Source organism: Oryzias melastigma, linkage group LG1, assembly GCF_002922805.2.
Source record: "Oryzias melastigma strain HK-1 linkage group LG1, ASM292280v2, whole genome shotgun sequence".
Taxonomy (NCBI): domain Eukaryota; kingdom Metazoa; phylum Chordata; class Actinopteri; order Beloniformes; family Adrianichthyidae; genus Oryzias; species Oryzias melastigma.
Window position 1 is genome coordinate 1,027,609 of NC_050512.1, and position 19,641 is coordinate 1,047,249.

The window sequence follows — 19,641 nt, forward strand, 5'->3', positions numbered from 1 at the left end:
TGTCAATACCGTTGTCACTTTTCATTTGGCTAATGCTAACTAGCATGAAAGACATGACTGATTATCGCTGTCTTTATCTTTATGACCTATTAGTTGTGTTTTAGTTCCTCCACAGCCGAGTGTTTCTAAACGTGTGTAAATGTAATTTTCAGTGTCAGGTAGAATCAGTCTGAGACGTGATTCTCTTTCCTACGTCTCAACACAGGCGAGGTTACCGTTAGCACGCCGCTATCGCTCCATGAAGAAGACAAAGACTCCTCTGAGAGTACGATCAGTAGTCTAAAATTCACTTCAAAGTTCATTTACATGTAAAAGGTTCTGTTGAACAGGTTTTAAATGTTCTAACAGAACTATGTTTCATCCGAGGAAGTCACATGATCATACAGTACATGGTAGTTTTAAGAGTACTGGATTTTTGGTGTTTCAGGAAGACAAACTTTGCATTTTTGGATGTCATTGTGTACACGTATAGTGACAGACTAACAAACAATGTAAGAAATAATGAAAATAATATGGTCCTTGCCATCAGTACCTGATGCTGCGGGCCATAATAAACCAATACCAGGAATAGAACACAGAGATTTGCTAAGTTGATGAATACAGTTAGCCGGAAGTAAACAAGGAGTCTTATTTTAAACCGGAAATACGTCACACAGCTCCGTGGATAGAGTCTGTTGTATAATTTCCTAATTTCTAACAGTCAGGCTGCAGCAAGGAGTACACACTCATCCCCTAAACAGCACTAACGGACTCCTGCTGTGTTCAGAGTGGTTGAAATAATGAAGATTTGTCCGACTCGCCTGCGTCTCACCTACTTCACTCTTATGTGTTGTATAAATGTTCACTAAAGCCTATTGCCCGCAGCACGCCCGTAGAAAAAAACGTGCATAAACACTGCTCTCTGAGCGGTCTATGATCTTGATATTTTGTGCGGGGCACGCAGGTTTTTCACCTACAGACAGACCGTACCCCCCTGAAACAGCAGCTGGGACTAGAGCATACAGTAAATAGGCTCAACCATTTGCAGCCCTCCTACAATTAAACCATTACTATAGTCACAGACACAACTGAAACCAAACACAGTAGTAATTTGGGCTATGGAGCCCAGTGCAGCTATTATAAGTAGGGTAAAACATAAACAGGTCACCAGCTGATCAAAGACGCCAGAAATATTGCAGACTCAAAACTAAAATATCATCTGCTGAGACCCTGACACCCCTGCTCCCTTTCAAAAGTACCAGTCAAATGTCAATATTTAGATTTTAGAAAGCGTGGAAGAAAACAATGACAATAATAAGTTAGCTTTTGTTTTGTTCAGAAAGATGACAGAGTCCCCAAAGCTTCCTACTTCTTTAATACTTTTATTTAAAAGTGAAATGGAAACACAGGACTTTTGTTTCTAATCAAGAGAAATTCTGACCAAAAGAGCTTCAATGTCGACCATAGAAATATGGCTTTGAGATGTGTGCTCCATCATTTAAAGTGAAAGTTAGATCAGAAAAAAGCAGTAAAGGTAGACAATCCTTTAGGTCAGAGGTCAGCAACACTAAAAGAGCCATTTAGTCTAGTTTCTAACAGATCAGAACCCATCGACGGCCACTAAGTCTCACTTTATCGTTTATAAATGCACAATATTTATGCTTTTTTGACAATTAAGCATGTATTTATAAATATTACAATTACTGAATTACAACACTGTCTGTATGTTTCTTTATATAACAGTTGTAAGTTCTTTTACTTCTGACAGCAGCACACACTAGTTCCTTTCAAAATAAAACCCACTCTGTGTCAAAAGCTCCTCCTGCTGCAGCAGCTTTACTTCCATTAAAAAAGCATGACAGTTAACATATTTTTTATCAATAGGATTTTGGGGTGCTTTTTTCCTTTTAGTAACAAAAATAAACATTTTATAGAATCGTTTTATAAAAAAAAATAAAAAAAAAAAACAGAAAAACATTTAGAACAACCTGAGCTTTTTATTGAAAACACATAACTCTAAATCATTTTCAATCATTTTAATCCACATTTGTTCAAAACTTTAACCACTTTAGTGTAATTTACCAAATAAAAAGACTGTGAGACTTTAATTTGACCAACTATAAATTAAAAATACAATTTTAAAGAACATTTCTACTGAATTTCTGACAGTAAATTAAACTTTTTCTGCTTTGATATTCGACATGTTAAAAATCTAAACAGAAATGACAAAACTAACTAATCTCTTATTTATTCAAACATCAGTATTTTTCATTAAAGCCACATGAGAGGGATAAAAGATTCCCATGTGGCTCCGGAGCTTCAGGGTGCAGACCTCTGCTTCAGGCCATCTCCTCAGATCTAGTCAGACTTTTAGCAGCTGTGCGGCTGAAGTTTACGGTTTTGTTATAGACATAAATTTAAACTAGGCGAATTGAAAGGGAAGGAATGGAAGCATTAAGTATGCATGCAGGATCAAAGACAATGGACAGGGATTGTGTGCAATTCTGCAAGCTGCTTGTGAGACCTTGACAAGCCATATTAACACAATGCTAGTCTAAAGTCATCTTGAAAAATATAAAACTATTTATACCTAGGGAGAGAAAGTACTCAAAACAAACTGGATGAACTGAACTGTATAAAGGCACCAAAACCGTTTTGGTTGTTCCACAATGCTGCAATGAACACTGCTCAAAAATAAACAAAGAGAACACCTACACAACTCAACATTACTCCAAGTCAGTCCCACTTCTGTGTGATCAAACTGTTCAACTAGGAAGTGACTGACCGTTTCCCTGTTGTACAATTACATAAAAAACACTAAGGGTACAAAACAACAGCAATTGTTTTGTATAAGTAAAATTAAATTCATTTTACGTCTTAGAGCAAACTGAAAGGTTCTCTTAATGTCATACTACAAACTTGAGCCATAAAAAACATGTTAATTAAATACTTAAATAGTGTGGCTTACTGTACAACCCAGTGTTTACTGGTGGTGAAGTCATATTTGGGTGCATAGATGAAGGGAACTCTGAAGTAGAACAAGAGATAGATGACCAGAGGACCGGTGTATTCTGTCAGGAAAACCTGAAAAACAACAACACATTAGAGGACTTGCACTGAATCTGATTCATAAATATTTGTTCTGAAAAAAGAAAAGACTTAAAAAAAATTCAGCATGATTGTAAAACATTGACTGTATACAAGAACTGGAATGAGTGACCCCACCCCTCTGGCTCCAATAAGCCAAAATCCCACAGACTTCTATAGAGAAATTAACAGCTGTTCCTCAGTCATTCTATTGGTCAGAATAATTGAATATTGTTCTGATACTTTTTTAACATGTTCTGCATAATCCTACTTTTTTCATTACATTTTTCTGTTGTTCAAGTTATTTAATTATAAACTGACCAATCAGACGCCTCAATACGAGCAGGTGGAGCCACTGGCCCCCAGGTCTAGTGTTCGACACATTTGTCAGATATTGTGTAGTTGTTTTCAAGTGTGTGGCGTTCCAACTCACAATTAAACTGTGTAAGGGATTCGGCAAACATCAGAGCAAGTCTTTGTCTTTAGTTTTCTGACAGAAACATCAGTGAGCTGGGCTTTGAGTCCCTCACAGTGGTAAATGCTCATATAGTTTATCTTAATTTCTTCCACTTATTTTGCCATATTTTTACATTTGCTAAGGCTGGTGGACCTGACTGTGAGGAAGAACAAAGTTTAAGTATTGTGAGCAACACCTACTGTAACCCAGCTGATCTGAGCTCCCAAGTCCCTGAAGTAGAACGTTGCCGTGGTTCCCACTGGAAGATGCTGCAGAACATCCTCGTCCTTTAGAGACTTCCCCTCTGAAACAGATATGAATGAATAAGAAACTGAGATAAAATAATAAACTGGACTAGATTTACTTTTTCAGCTCTCCTGGTGTGTTCCTTTCTGAGAGACAACACTGATGTTTCCAGGTCAATTTGACCTGAGGCCTGTTTGATTATACAAAGAAACCACAAAGGTCCTAAAGACAGTAGCTACGTTTACATGACCTCAAGTAATGGGAATAAACGCCTGATCAGAGCAGAAATGCGTCATGTCAACTAGCCGTTCGGAACACTCTGGCCCGATTAGACTCTTTTGGACCCAAATTTCTTTCCGATCGAGATAGGTGGGTTATACCGATGGTTGATCCGATCTAGCTGCATGTAAACACACATTCTGATTGTGTGTCATCACTGCGCTGGATTTTACCTCATGCATAGAGGGTATGGCAGTCTTTGGAGCACCAACAGAACCGATCAGCTGCTCTCCGCGAGCGAACTCTTTTCTTTGAGTAGAAAAGCTGATTCACAGCTTTCATGCGTGAGCACCCCCACGCACGCGCACGTGTGCGGGGGTGCTTTGTTACGTTGTGAGCTTCAGACTGCAGTCCGTCCAGCCTATCTGCACGAGAGACCCGCTGGATTCAGGAGAACCATGTCTCCTGGGAGAACTGTGTCTCCGAGCGGCGTCAGGACGGTATGAACCGGTGGAGGAAATGCTGCTCTGATCACCGAACAGTCCTGAGAAACCGTGTAAAAATCGCATAAATTCATATTTCTAATCACCTCCAAACAGAATAAAGACTGATCTTATTCCCACATATTCACATGCAGGCAACATGCAGATTGCCCGCACGGATTATGACCGAACAGGCTCTTAAAATATTAATAATAATGAAATCACGTTCAGAGTATCATCTCGCTCTATACATGATCTTCGTTTACAACAGAACTTATTATCTCTTCTTCTACGACTATTTCCGGTATTTTAGACAGTTCTGCGCATGTCAACATGATTTATTCTGATCAACCGTGTGACGCATGGAAACGTTTGCCACAATCGGATGAAGTTTTTAGGGTCCATGTGCACAGTTCTATCCTAATCTGATCTTTGATCTGATCAAGGACATTTTGCACATGTAAACGCAGTTAGTGTTTGTATATCATCAACAACGTCCTTAATAACCATTTCAAACAGAATCTGGTTCAACTCTACTTTAGAGTTCATAGTGTGTGTGAGCACATGCACGTATCCAGTGAGTGTGTTCAGCTACGGACACACCGGGCATTTCATAACCGTTCAAGAACACGTTCAAGAACATCCTAAATAAGGCTGGGAATCACTGGGTACCTCATGATATGATACGATACGCGACACATGGCTCTCAATATCGATGATATCACAATGCTGCGATAAATGGTAAAAAAATAAATCAGCTCTAATAACTCACATTATATAAAACAACATATTTTTTAGGAAAATATATCCCCATTTATTTTATAGCTTGAACTCAATAATAATAAAGAACTTGTGTCTTGTTTTGCACAGCAAATTATAGACACTTTAGTGCAACATTGCTGAAATTAGTAATACTGTCTTTAACAAGCACTGACACCAATTGAATTGGAATTATCTGTAAACTTCAGTGTTAACAATAGTAAACAAGAACAGCAGTGCCAATATTTAGTTCAAAATTGTGGAAACAACAGAACAAAAATGAAATAATTCAAGTATTTGCCAGACACATTGGTGCAAAGTGCGCCCCCTATCTACGTCTGAAGGAACGTCTCACCAATGGATCATGAATACATTGTTTTACAGCCTCTTCAAATGAAAATAAAAGATCAATACTTGGTGAGAACCATTGAGAATCAACCACAGGCCTAAATAGATCTAGATACATCACAATATCGATATTTTGGCACACCCATAGAGCTAAACATTAATTCTTGAACGCATGTTTTGACCACAGTGTTCACTCTGTATCAATAGGGAGGGGCTTCTTCTTTTTCTACTCACTAGCACAGGTCCGCCACCAACAGTTGGATGAGGGTTGGTGCAAATCTCACAATTTAGGCATTAAATACCACTACAGTTCAGTTTATTGCTGGCCTCCTTGTAATGGCATCATGTATTACCATCGTGTCAGGAGAGAGGGATTAGCGATTCGGTCAAGCCATGATTCGATTTGATTTTTTTCAACACAATAAATTAAAGGTATTTTATAGTCAAATGTGTTTTCTTTTTGCCCCTTACATCAAACTGTCTGTTTTCCAACTAACAGAAAGGATTCAATACAATTAACCAATTATAAATAACACTGAAATGATCACAAATCCGTTCATACTCATGTTGTGCTCCATGTGATAGACCGCTCTGCTCCCGCTCAGTGCAAGCGTGCGCTCAGTGCGTGCCCGATTTGTACGTAGAGCTTGCGACCCAACTTAAAAACTTGCATAGCAACGCGCGCTCCGTGTGCAGAGGCCAGGAATTCTGGTGTGCGCAGGTTTGCATTGACTTTTCATTGAAAGTGTGCACTTGATTGCGCGGCCGGTGTGGAAGAACCAACACACACTCACAGGCGCGCCTGGATGGAAAGCTATCGAATTGATTTTTTAATTTTCTGCATCAGTGAACAAGTTGACGTGTTCGAACCATTTTTTTTACAGATTCTCAAAGAATCATTATATCCTTACAGGAGAGTAACCTTGCTTCTTCTTTACTCTAAAGACAAACACGGATGTCGTCAGGCTTGTCTGGGTTCATCAGATAAGCCAAATCCATCCGCAGCCATCAAATCTGACTTCCTGATTGGTCAAATTTCTCCCTGATTTATCTGGCATTGTGTATTCGCTGGCCACACATTTTGTACATAAACCCCGAAAATGATCAAACTTTCATAAAACTTGCGTAGCTATGCGTCGATGCAAGAGCTTTGAACGCGAAAACCCAAAATGCCCGTGTACTCACGTTTACATTAGAAGTGGCACGTTGCTGAGGGCGGCGTGAGCGTAGCTTCAAGGTTACAAAGAAACAAACAGTATTTGATGTTTCTGACTCTGTAGCTTCTACTTTAACTACTGGGTCAAATCGACCCAAACAGTTGTTTGTAACATAAACATGTGGACGTGGTGGGTGTTTTTATTTGACATGTTGATTATGCCATAAAAGCCAAGCAAGAAAAATTTCAAAGTGAAAAATATGACAAGTAAATTTTAAAACGGGTCAATTTGACGCAGAACATAACAAGAGAGGTTAAAAGATAAGAATGACTTTGGAGATGACATACTCGGGTCGAGACGAATGGACTGTCTGGCTGGGTACCACTGAGGATCTGGAACAGGAAGATGAAGACTTTACAGTCAGACAAATTCAATTCAGAGATCTTTATTAGATCTGGAATCTGATCTATGAAACTGTAGACACTCGGAACTTACGAGTCCTATGGAACATGGACTTGATCTCACCGATGGTGGCATTTGGCTCGACCTGAAAAGGTAAATAGAAAAGTGTGCACAGGCCCAACATGCAGACATGCAGATGCCTAAACATTATGCTGAATCATTGAAAAGCAACAAAGACATCAGCTGAAGTGGTAAATGTTGTTGCTCACAATTACTTCTAAACTTTCCTGATGAATGTATTTCCTTGATTGCTGAAAGTTCAGTAAATAGTGAACTTATTAGGACACCTGATTCATTCCTTTTGTGTTTTAAAAAATCTTTGCGTCCCATTGCAAAGGTAACGTGTACTAAGATCACTATTTGTCCAAGGTCACCCAGGCTGGACTTTGGAACTAAGTTTTAATTTAGAAACGCCATTTCACATCATTTCTGCCGGCTTAATTAGGAAAAGGACTCTATACTTTAATCCACATCTACAAATATCCTTTTTTTGAAATGGTCACTGCAGACGGGGTTATTCTAACTTCGTCATCACAATGGAAACTCCTCCAAGCTGTTAACAAGGTAGAAAACATCACTAACACCACCTTGTATTGTTGTGTCATTCAGAGCAGTCTCTTATGACCCAAGTTTGACGTGGCTGACATGACCATGAACATATAACTTTAGGCAAAACAGTCCTTTCACCTCCTGATACAGAGGACTGGTGGTTGGCACATCACATTCTTAATTTAGCTACATCCAAAATAACAAATTCTTCTTCACCTTTCGGCTTATCCCTTTTCAGGGTCGCCACAGTGAACCAGCACCCACTGTTTCACATCAGTGATTTGGCAGAGATTTTACACTGGATGCCACATCCAAAATAACAAATGCATTGATGAAAATACATTTAAACGCATACATTCTAAAAATAAATAAATACAATTGGTGAGATCTTTATTCTGTCCAAATATAAATGTTTTAAGGCAGAGAAACTCCTAATTTCATACAGAATACACTTTTCTCAGATAAACATTAACACTTTCACACTTTTCTCTCTTGTTTAAAGTCTCAAAGCTCAAACCTTGATAGAAAAATAAGTCCAGGATTATAGTAGAAAAACAATGATCTGATTTTGACTGAAGATTTATTTAAATGTGGTAAACTGGATGCATTCTGTGCAGGAGAAACAGCATGTGGGAGACTGATTGACAATGGCCTACATCCAACCAGGGCACAGAATAGAATGTACTGTTAAAGAAAAAAAAAAACAGGATTGCTGAAAAAAGTCTGCGTAACAGCAAGACTGCAAAAGATGAATCGAGATATAGCGAGAGACCTCTGCAAAAAAAATGTGTCAAAATGTCACTTTCTTGAATAAACCATGAACGGTTATTAACTGTAACTGCAAAGTCGTCTGTTCACGATAAAGTTTGCCATTTTTCCATTCATTCATTTTTTTCACCCGTTTCTCTCCTCTAAAGGTCGGATGGAACATTTCCCACCTCCTTTCAGGTTAACCTTGTGCTCTCCTATGGGGTCCAGATGACCCTACCCCTATATTGATGTGTGATTCCTCCCACAGACACCAGCGAAGATAAAAAAATCCTTGAAAAATGAAGTTCATCACGCTGTCTTATGGGGTCCAGATGACCCTCTTTTAATGCAAACGTGCCTAGAATAGAACAAGGGTTACACTTGGAATTGGTCGATTCAGTTTTTCACCAAGACATTTTGTTTAAACAATTGACTTAAAAATGTTTTTATTCCATTTAAGTATTCCAAGTATTAGTATTCCACATAATAGTGAAATTAAATAAGCTATCTCATTTAAGAAGTATAAATCTAGTCAATGTATACTCAGAGTACACTCCAGGTCTTGCTATTCTGGGGGACCATGTGACCCAGCTGCCACATGCTGTTTATCGTAAGATAATTCAAGAAAAGTTCAAATTCAGACATTTAACCTTCAAAGAAATATTCAAAACATATAAGTTTTCTTAAAACACACAACACTCATTGTAGTTTGGTTCTCACCTTGTCCAGGAAACAGAGCTTCTCCTTGGTCTTGGCATCCAGTATCTCCACCTCAAAGAAAACAACAGCCTTTTTAGCTTTTTTAGCCGGTTTGCGTTTCGCTGGTGCCGCCCCCGGCACCGGAGCAGCCAGCCCAGCATTGCTTGACCTTTTACCACTGGCCTCGAGTGCTAGGGCATCCATGTCCCTGGTTTTCCTCCAGTTACTGGCCGAGTTCCTTCAGACACTCAGTCCTTCATTCCCTTATTCTGAAGGGTGATTTCCGATCCATGCAAAGAGAAAAGGGGGCAGCCCTCAGCTGTGGAAATAAATCTGTCTTTGGCATTCCTCCGCCCCTCCCTCCTACGTCGTTTACCCCCTACACCCTCACTGCCCATTCTTTCACATCTGGTGTGCAGGGTTTATGTTTAAGAGTGCCAACAGTTGCATGCTAAAGAATGCGCAGCATCCCTGATGGACAGCAGCCGTCTGCGTGTGCGCTGAATTGAAAGCACGCAGCCTCTTTTTAGAGATGCAGCAACTCTAGGAGTCTTTAGAAAACGGACATATTCTCGTCCCAGAAATCCCTGCGTATCCAGCCGGGTGAGAGGATGGGGTGAGGCAATGGGGCAAACATTGCCCCCATTACTAATCTGAACCTGTCTTTTTCTCCTCAGCTAAATATAAACACCTCCTGCTTGCTTTTTATGTCCAGCCCCTTTCCAACAGACACCAGACAGATGTAGTGATATCATTGGTGTATTATTATTATTTCACTCCAACAATCTATGTTCATAAGTTAACTTCACAGTTTGTGTCTCAGTATCAGAGGCCGTAAGCTTTGACATATGCTACACATTAAAACTATACAAACAATAAAGCCTTTAAGTTTCATATAGATCCACCTTTCCTGTTAACAAAGACTAATGACACCTCAAATCTTATAGGCTAAAGAGAGCAAGGACCTCAAGGAACCAGTCAGTCCATCCCATAATCCAGTATGGGATTAAACCTGTTTGCTGTTGGTGCACCATTGAAGTTTGTACTCATGCAAACAGAAAAAGACACATGACACCCCAGTAAAGTCTTCAGGGACACTCTTTGGGTCACACATAGCTAGCTATCCCATACCCCCCCCTCGACTATATAAACCCCCCAGCACTGAAAGCTGGAAATACACTCTGAAGAACAGCTCGACCACGGAGGAATAAATGCAAACGTAAAGCTAGAGTCAGAGCTCTGCTTTTAGGTTACACTCCACGGTAAGTGCTTGTTTTTTTTAATTGTTAGCAGTTATGAGAATTGAAAAAAAATACATTTTGTAAAACAGGATTTACTGTAAAGAAGCTCTTTGACTTGTTGGGTTTCCAGTGTACTTACAGCAAAGGAAATATTCATGTTCATAAAGCAATGATGACTTTTTTTTTTATTCAGTCACCAAAACAAAATACCTGTTTTTAATGACATTCCATGTGTGCCTGCATCTATCTTTAGCCTCATGATTAAACTGCTATTTAGGTCATTTTATCAACAAGAACTTAAAAAGATAAACATAACTCTCATGTCAAATTTAATTTAACCTCTTTTGTTTTTTACACTTGTGCATGTCTTAAAAATAGATCAAAAGATGATCAAAGTGGGAATTTAAACTCACTGTGGTCTTTTAGAACTATCCCTTATGCACACATATCTCAAAGATCAATTTCCTAAAATATTTTTGAATTGTGTTTTTTTTGTCATCATGCCGTTCTGCGATTAAAATTTTTAAGAAAGACAACAAATGTCCATGTACCAATGACTGTAAATGAGAACTGGATTGAGTGACCCCTACCCTATGGCGTTCCAAACAGGAAGTACTATTCGTCAGAATAATCACTATTGCTCTGATACATTTGTTTACATGTCTTGATAATACTTTTTTCATGATGGTTTTTTTGTAGTTCAATTTTTTTTGGACCGGACAACAAAGAAGAAGCGGGTGGGGGGGGACAGCAAGCCATCAAACTTGGTTACAAACAGCTAAAACATTGTCATTCAGATGATGGTCCTGCAGGCTGGAAGGAGGTAACCATCGAGATAAAAAAAAGAAAAAAAAACCCAAAAAACTGCTGTCCTGAATCCAGAATGGAGGTATGATTTTAGATGCATTGAGCATCAAATTTGACACATGTCAAAATAAGCAGCTTGAATTTGTTCAAAAAAGTTGGACTTTTCCCTGAAAAGTGCGACTTACACTCCAGAGCGACTTATAGTCCAGAAAATACGGTAAAACAAACAAAAAAAAATTGGTGTTCAGCCAAATAAAATGTAAAATGTCCAAAACGTTTTGCTATTCTAAAATAACACAATTATTTTCAGCTTCAAATGTTCTGTTTTTTAGGTTTCAAAACTCAAAACTTCTATTTCAAAACTTTTTTTTCAACTTAAAAAAAAAATAGTTAAACCTGCAACAATGGGATCTGAACCCCGGTGAGTCCCACTGAAGTAACTGATTCCTGCGCATTACTGCTGTGCCTCTGATGAGCTCATTAGAACATGTTGTTCTGTAGGGTTAATAAGGGCGACCCACCACACAGTGCAGGATGCAGGCATCACATTTCATCCACAGATTTATTACATTTTTAAACAGGAATCAAGTGTTTCTGCTGTGACAGCTTGTTGGTTTGATCATTTGTTTACTACAAGAAGAGATTCGTTTATTGTCTTTGACAAAGAAAGTTTCTTTTGATACTTTCAATAGATTATTAATGCAATATATACTTGTAAAAAAAAAGAAAAAGAAGAGGAAGAGCAAAAAAGAAAAGGTAAGGACAATCAAAACAATAATGTTGCTGTAAGTCATCAAAAGAAAAAGATAGCAAACATGAAGGAACCGCTGTGTTTACTGTGGAGCTCCAACTCACATTTCCTGCACTAGAAAAAGTTCAAGTGGAACGTACTAGCCATGAGGCTACAGGAGATAACTGGAACTCCAACAGTGTTTTAGCCATTTTATCCAAGCATAAGGACGTTTCAATGCCTGTCTGTATCACTACAAGATGGCGCTTTTTTTTTTCTTTTTTTTCCCGGTTCCGGGTTACAGATTAATATTAAATGATTTGTCGTGGATGCTTTGAACTTTGATTACATCAATGATATTAATGATCCTTAATAGCCTGAATCTATTAATATTTGATATTAAGTCCTGAACCGGATATTGATAATTCATGTAGAGAAAATGGTGGAGTCGGGGTGGGATTATATAAGATCGCTTCCTTCCACTCCCTTTCAAGTGATCTACTTGTGATTCACTAAGTGATATGTTATGTATGTATTATGACCCGGTTGCTTGAAATAAACTATTTCATTCATTCAGCCGTGGTGCAGCAGTAGGGCAGTTGACTCCTGATCAGAAGCGAGCGGGTTCGACTCCCGCCTTGCCCCCCCATGTGTCGAAGTGTCCTTGGGCAAGACACTGAACCCCAAATATCCTCTGGTGGGAGGTTGGCGCCAGTGTTTGGCAGTGGAGCCACCACCAGTGTGTGAATGTGTGTGTGAATGTGTGAATGGGTCTGTGACTGTGAAGCGCTTTGGGCCCTCGAAGGAGGGTAGAAAGCGCTATACAAGTATACAACATTTACCATTCATTCATTGGGCTAGAACAGCGTTTTGGAGCGTTGTTTTACAAGACAAAATTCTGCTTTTTACACCAGTCTTGGGACGACTTCACACTATAATGGTACAGACTAAACAGACATTTTTCTGAGCGTAATGATCACAGTTCTCAGAGTCAGTGAATGCACCGTGACTGAAGTTACCACCCTCATTGATTCTGATTGGTCCTTAGTGTTAGCCCCGCCCCAAAGCACCACTATGGGGCCAAAAGTTTTGAAATTAAAATTTTCAGATTCTAAAACGAAAAGAAAGAGTTGAAAGTGATAAAAAGATTAGAAACTGAAAAGTAAGTTTTGTCATTGAAATTTGGAGTTCTGAAACCTAAAAAACAGAAAATTTTAAGATGAAAATAATTGTGTTTATTTTAGAATAGCAAACATTTTTAGACATTTTTCTCTTTTTGGCCAAACACCAATACTTTTTTCAGTTTGTTTTATTGGAATTTCACATAATATTGGCCCCAATATAGCTCCATACGCGGGCTGCTGGTCTGATCAGAGATGTGTGGCAGCAGGACACTGGTTGAGCCAGTCTGTCAGACTGCTTCAGATCCCGTCGGGTGGGTTTTAAGGCTATTATGAAACTCGGAATCACTGTAATCTTCTCAGCACAGAGACTTCGCTGTCAGCATGGCAGGAAGTTCTTCAAAATTGGCTGACAACTGTAGAAGCTGATCCATGACAACAAGTCAAACTAGCCCAAAGAGCGTGTTAGTTAAACAGCTCACAGACCTGAAAATAAAAATACCACGAGCTCCATAGGACTTTGACGGAAGTGCACATTCACCTGTTCACCTGCAAGGTTGAGCAAGAACTAGATAAGCAATCAGCAGGTAGAGATGACTGCCAGCCCGCGAGGCTGAGCTTCACCTCAGACGAGCAGTTCTGACCGTGACGGCGGCGGGGTGGATTGACGACCCGCGCTAACACCGAACTGACCGGGACAATGTGACAGACGTTTGGTTAGCATGGCCACGCCGGTGTTGACGGTGGAAATGACATTCCTACTCGGAGAAGCTGCGTTCGTTCATCATATATAAAAAGAAGTGATGGCATTTCATCCACCTTCAATTATTTGAAGTCAAATGAGTGAATTTTATCTTACCTCGTAGTGCTTCATCTTGGTAGTTAGCAAACCCTTCTGATCCACCTCGATGACTGACGGGAAAACCTCCAATGAGCGAGCAGTAGTGTGAATGACCACGCGCCTGAACCAGCCAATCAGCATTTACCTCAGGCAAAAAACACACCCACACTATCAACGATGTACCCAATGACATCGAACCATTGACTGCACATCAGGACTGGACTGAATAACCCCGCCCCCCTCGTGTTCCAAACCGGAAGTACCTACCGACTCCAAGAAGTCAAAATCCCATAAACTTCTACAGAGAAATAACCAGTTATTACTCAGTCATTCTGCTGGTCAGAATAAACATTCTGGATCGGACACCTTTTTTTCTTAACATGTTCTTGAAAATCCTACTTTTTTCAAGTTAGTCAAATTATAAACAGACAAATCTGAAGCCTTAAAGTGGCCATACCATGAAAATCCAACTTCTTGATCTTTAAAGTGGATCATCAGAATCAGTTTTATTTGCGAAGTACATGATATACACAAGGAATTTCGTTCCAGTAACTTGTGCTCCCATGTGCAAAAAGATGTAGATAAAAAATAATATAATAAATAAATAAAAATAACAAATGTAATAAATATCAATATGAAGAAAAGGATAAAGATATACACAACAGTTTTCTGGTTAACAGTCCCATGTTGTGTTCTGTACTCTTTGACTTATCAAGAGTTCAGAGTGACGCCTCGAGGGGAGAAGCTGTTTTTGTGGCGAGTGTTTTTTGTGCACAAAGTCCTGAACCCCAGCTCCGATCGGTGGAGACTGAAAAGTCTATGTCTTAGATGACAAGGGTCCGTCGAGATTCTTCCAGCTCTCTTCCTGACCCTGGACCGGTACAGGTCCTGAATGGAGGGAAGGTTGGAGCCGATAATCCTCTCAGACCTGATAGTTCTCTGCAGTCTGTCTCTGTCGGGTCTGATCCGAACCAGACTGTGATGGATGTGGTCAGGACAGACTGGATTATTGCTGTGTAAAAGTTAATCAGCAGCTCCTGAGGCAGGTTGAACTTCTTCAGTTGTCGCAAGAAGTACAGCCTCTGCTGGGCCTTCTTCCGGAGTGTGTTGATGTGCTGGGTCCATTTAAAATCCCGCGAGATGTACTGTTTATACCTTGTTATAAAGAAACCCCAAAGTGGTACTCTGATTCGTTCCCACTTTTCTGAGTATTGGACTCTATCACAGAGCTGTGTGACGTATATCCAGTTTCAAATAAGGCTGCTTGTTTATTTCCAGTTGTGGCTATCTATATGTGTTGACTTAACAAATCTCTGTGTGCTTTCCCTGGTATTGGTTTATTTTCATTATTTCTTACATTGTATGTTAGTCTGTCATTATGCACAATGACATCCAAAAAGACAGAGATTACCTTCCTGAAACACCAAACAGCCAGTGCTCACAAAACATTAGGTGTGATTAAGATCACCCAGCGCCCCCTCCTGCATCGTCGGCGAGACGATGCAGGAGGGGGCGGAAAAAAGGCGCCTGAGATGAAGGCAAACTCCGAGACTGTACGAGAACAAGGAGTTGGGGGTTGTCCTCAACATTTGGTTGAATTTTAACGTGTCGCTCCTCCTTAGTATGATCTGTGCTGTTATGTATTTTATATTATTTTTAACATCTTTCAGAGTAAAACTGATAAAAAAAACTAGCCACTGGATAAATTTAATGTGCACTGCCCGAAATAAATAAATAAAATAGAAATTAAAGTTAATTTTAAAGGCAACAGAAACACACATAACCACAGATAATTTGAACTCTTGTTTATTTTTTCATCAGTGATTCACTGCCTTCCAGAAAGAGATACAAAATACACCGATTTCCTTCATTTAGCGCCAGTTATTCCTGATCAGCATCACATGAACTACAAGAACTGACAGGACATTGTTTCCCACAATGCATTCTTTTGTAGTCCTTAAGGCGGCTTGCAGCCACCACAGTACCTATTTTCTGGTTGTGCTGGCGAAGGCGCCTTGAACCCGCCCTTTTGCCGCGATACTTCGTTACGGCGTACATTTGACGTCGGTGAGAGAAACTAACCAGCATGCATCGCGCTGCAGGTGATCTGTGCAGTGCTGGGTCCGCCTTGGTCATCTCAACACACTTACTATCATGTACTGTATGATCATGTGACTTCTTCAGATGAAATGTAGCTATGTTAGAACATTTAAAATCTGTTCAACAGAGCTTTTTATGTGTAAACCAACTTTGAAGTGACTTTCAATGCAGGAATCTGCATCTTGGCTCTATCTATTACGTGTCACTAACATGAATTTTCATCAGCTTTTGAGCTGCTTGCACGTAAATATGTGCAAATAACATCAGCCTTAGCGAGTTACCTTCGAAGTTTGATATGTAAGACGGCACACAATTTAAATCCTTTTTGCATTTTTATTTTGGAGTATTTTGCTAGAAAAACTAACAATGCGCCTAGCAGAGTTTATAGTGACTCTCGGTAGCTCCAAAAAACATCTTTTAAACTCCAAACACTCCACTATTTCCACATTTATAATAGTCCAAGGCCCCAACCAGAAATGACTGAGCGGTCATGTACCGAATGCAGAAGTAGGTCATGCAACCAGCCCATCCTCTAAAAACCTGCGCTCTCAACAGCAGCCCTCCCATACCCTCGAAAATAAGCAGCTCCTCAAGATCTGATGTCACAGAGTGAGACCACCCCTTTCAGGAAGAGTCTGCTCTGATAGCTCCACCCCCAGTCTAACATAAGCACCCAATTTCTCCACAGAGCTAATGGTGATCAGCAAAAAACTTTCATTTTAGATGCAGAATATCGTATATCTTCCAGTTGTGTCCTGTCTTCAATAAATTCCAGCTTAAACAGTTTGTTACTTTAGACACGGGGCTCCTTTAAGACCGCCCACCCCCCAGTCAGGCTCAGTCGTGAAGATGATGTGTATTTGTGTTGTGAACCAGTGTAGCGATGACCGGGGCTACTAAAGACAGATATTTTGTATGAGCATCTGTTCTTGAAAAAAAAAATTGATTATATTTGTTTTTGTGGTAGAAAAGTAGCAGCTCATAAAAATAAATAATATTTCCAAAATAATTAGTTTTTTTAGTGTTCCAAAGGTAATATATGTGCATATATATTGATATAGTTTACTCTGAAAGACTTAAGAAAATCATGGCATGGCACTTTAATTAAAAGTGGGTGGAATCCGCTGGCCCCTAAGTCCAACGCTTAAAATGATTGATTTAAAGACATTATATTGACTGATTCTCCTGATTCTGCTTTCAAGTGAACTGAGACCTGTTTGATCACTATGTCTGGTCTCTCATATACAGTTTATGCATTAAAAGTGTTCCCAGTGGTCTTTTAACCATAATGATGCTTTTTTTTTTTAGAAAAACTGAAAAAGATCGGCGTTGTTTTCTAGGACTTGGTTTCTGCAGAGCGCCAGGAGTTCATTAAAAAATTCACCACTGACTTGTGGACAGGACTGTTGAGGAGTAAACCTGCACTCGTTTCCCATCATCCCTGTGTTTACAGACTCTCCCGCTAGCTTATGGCCCCTCACAAACCCGGACTAACATGAGCAGTGCAAAATGGTATATTAGAGCTGTCCAGTCATACAGTTCTGATTCAGATTCCAGCTCAGACGAGGAAAACAAAGACGTTCCTGGATGTATTTGTCTGTAAGTGGATGATCAGAATGGACCGGAGCAGGAAGACTGTGACCCCCTGAATGTAGTTTGTACCACTAAAAGATTTTACAAACAGCATTTTTTTCATCTGCTCCTCAATCTTCATGATTCGAATAAAGTCCTACTCAGAAATACAATTTCAATCCTAAATTTTATTAAGCTTCTCCTCCATCATCATAAAAAAATGCTACAAGAAGATCTTTATAAGACCAAAAACACAATTTTCTTTGGGGTGGGACATCAAGTAAATAGACCTGATTTTGTGGATTGCTTTTATGATTCTGTATGATTCTCTAATAAAACTGAGCATTGTTTTGTCTGCATCCCAGGAACTTGTGGTTAGAACCAGACTTGCACAGTTTAGGTGAGTGTCATTTAATTAACTCTATATTTTGTTAAAAAAAAACAGTAATCCTTTCTTTTGTTATAAAACATTGTTCATTTTCTCTTTTGTCAAAAGATGCAAAGAAAGTTGAGAGAAAAGCTGCCTCAGTAAATTCATTGTGAGATCAAGCACATAAGAAACCAGACAGCAGAATATATAAGTGGAGGAACAGCTTCAAAAACCTCCATTCAGACGCATTCAGGAGATGGGATACAACTGTCCGGATCATCGGGTCAAGAAACATCTGAGTCTGGACCAACAGAGGAGAGTCTCATCTGGGCCAAGAAGAGGAAGGACTGGACTGTTGGGGGTGGTCCAATGTTAAGGTCTTGTTTTCTGATGAAAATAAAGTATCTTTCATTTGGGAATCAAGGTCCAAGGGTTTAGAGGAAGACTTGGGAGGAGCAGAGCCAGCTGATAGTGAAATCACCACAGTCAGTCAGGATCTGTGCCTCAATGTCCAGCACTGGTGTTGGAAAACTCTGCTTTCTTCAATCCATGATCACTGCAACAGTCAAAGTTCTAGAGCACTTCATAATTCCTTCTGCTGAGGATCTGGGTGGAGATGCAGATTTCATCTTCCAGATGAACTTGGCCCTAGTCCCATCTATTGAAGTAATGAAGATGCACAAATAATTTTGGTAAAACTTTATTCTGCAGTTGACATGACTGTGTGTAGATTGTACGTTAGCATAGCAAAGCTAACACGGGACCTAAAGTTTAAGAGAGGAAAAGCTGCTGAAACAGTGGGAGTTTCCAAACCTGGCTTCTATTAAATTGGTAGGTAATGATCCTGTTAAGGAATCTGAAGTAGTGCTGGGCGATGTGAACATAGATATTGTGTAGGTCACATGTGTCAAAGTCAAGTCCCGGGGGCCGGATCCGGCCTAGCAGGTAATTCTATCCTGCCCTCCAGATCATTTTATTTTATTGTTATTACTGGCCCAATGTTATCTTGCACTCATGTCTAACTTGTATACTTCTGACAAAATAATATATTTTTATGGAGAGTAAAATATTGAGAGTTATTTGAGGTTTAAGTTGATTTATTCTGAAATAATATTCCTGTCTGCTTTTATTCATAATGATGTTACAAAGTTATGGTTTTAAAGTTTTAAAAATGTTGTTGTAGTGGGTTCAATATATGTTTATCCTGTTCCGTCCGCGACCTAAGTTGTGTTTTTGGATTTTTGTGTTTAACACCCCTGGTGTAGGCAATAGAGATGTGTATTGGGCTATTTTTCTTCTATCCTTATTATTTTTTTTATTTTAATTGCTGACATTTGGTGCAAAAAATGTGTTTTCCTACAAAGAAACTTAAAACTGTTGTGCACTTTAAAACATGTTTTGCATTCGTTACTATTTAGTTACATCCTACTTGAAAATAAAGTCAGAGAAAAGTTAGTAATGTCCTTTTTGTTCAGAGAATAACTGAAAATATACTTTATTGCAGTATTTCGTGATTTATATTGTTATTGTGATATAAAATTATCTATGTCAAGATATACAATGGTTTCCATGTCATCCAGCACTAATCTGAAGTATTACGGTGTATGCCATTGAAGCATGTGTGTATGTAAATGGGTGTGATTGTCTTTTGGAATATGTCCGATA

At 39.3% G+C, this 19,641-nt stretch overlaps 1 protein-coding gene and 1 long non-coding RNA gene across 2 annotated transcripts in view; one reads left to right on the top strand and one right to left on the bottom strand.

Annotated features, from left to right (window-relative positions):
• Positions 1 to 14,128, bottom strand: part of tecrb (trans-2,3-enoyl-CoA reductase b) — an 18,983-nt gene extending 4,855 nt beyond the window's left edge. The window contains exons 1-6 of the mRNA XM_024259807.2: positions 13,953 to 14,128; positions 9,216 to 9,266; positions 7,230 to 7,281; positions 7,082 to 7,126; positions 3,724 to 3,827; positions 2,948 to 3,063 (exon numbers count right to left, since the gene is read on the bottom strand). Of these exons, the coding sequence (XP_024115575.1) occupies positions 2,948 to 3,063; positions 3,724 to 3,827; positions 7,082 to 7,126; positions 7,230 to 7,281; positions 9,216 to 9,266; positions 13,953 to 14,075 (491 nt within the window). The 5' untranslated portion in view covers positions 14,076 to 14,128. The remainder of the gene's footprint in view (positions 1 to 2,947; positions 3,064 to 3,723; positions 3,828 to 7,081; positions 7,127 to 7,229; positions 7,282 to 9,215; positions 9,267 to 13,952) is intronic.
• On the top strand, positions 10,361 to 19,381 carry LOC112137471. Its single transcript, XR_002917547.2, has 3 exons — positions 10,361 to 10,456; positions 17,972 to 18,006; positions 18,103 to 19,381. It is a non-coding gene; the product is annotated as an uncharacterized LOC112137471 (long non-coding RNA).
• The last annotated feature ends 260 nt before the right edge of the window (positions 19,382 to 19,641 follow it).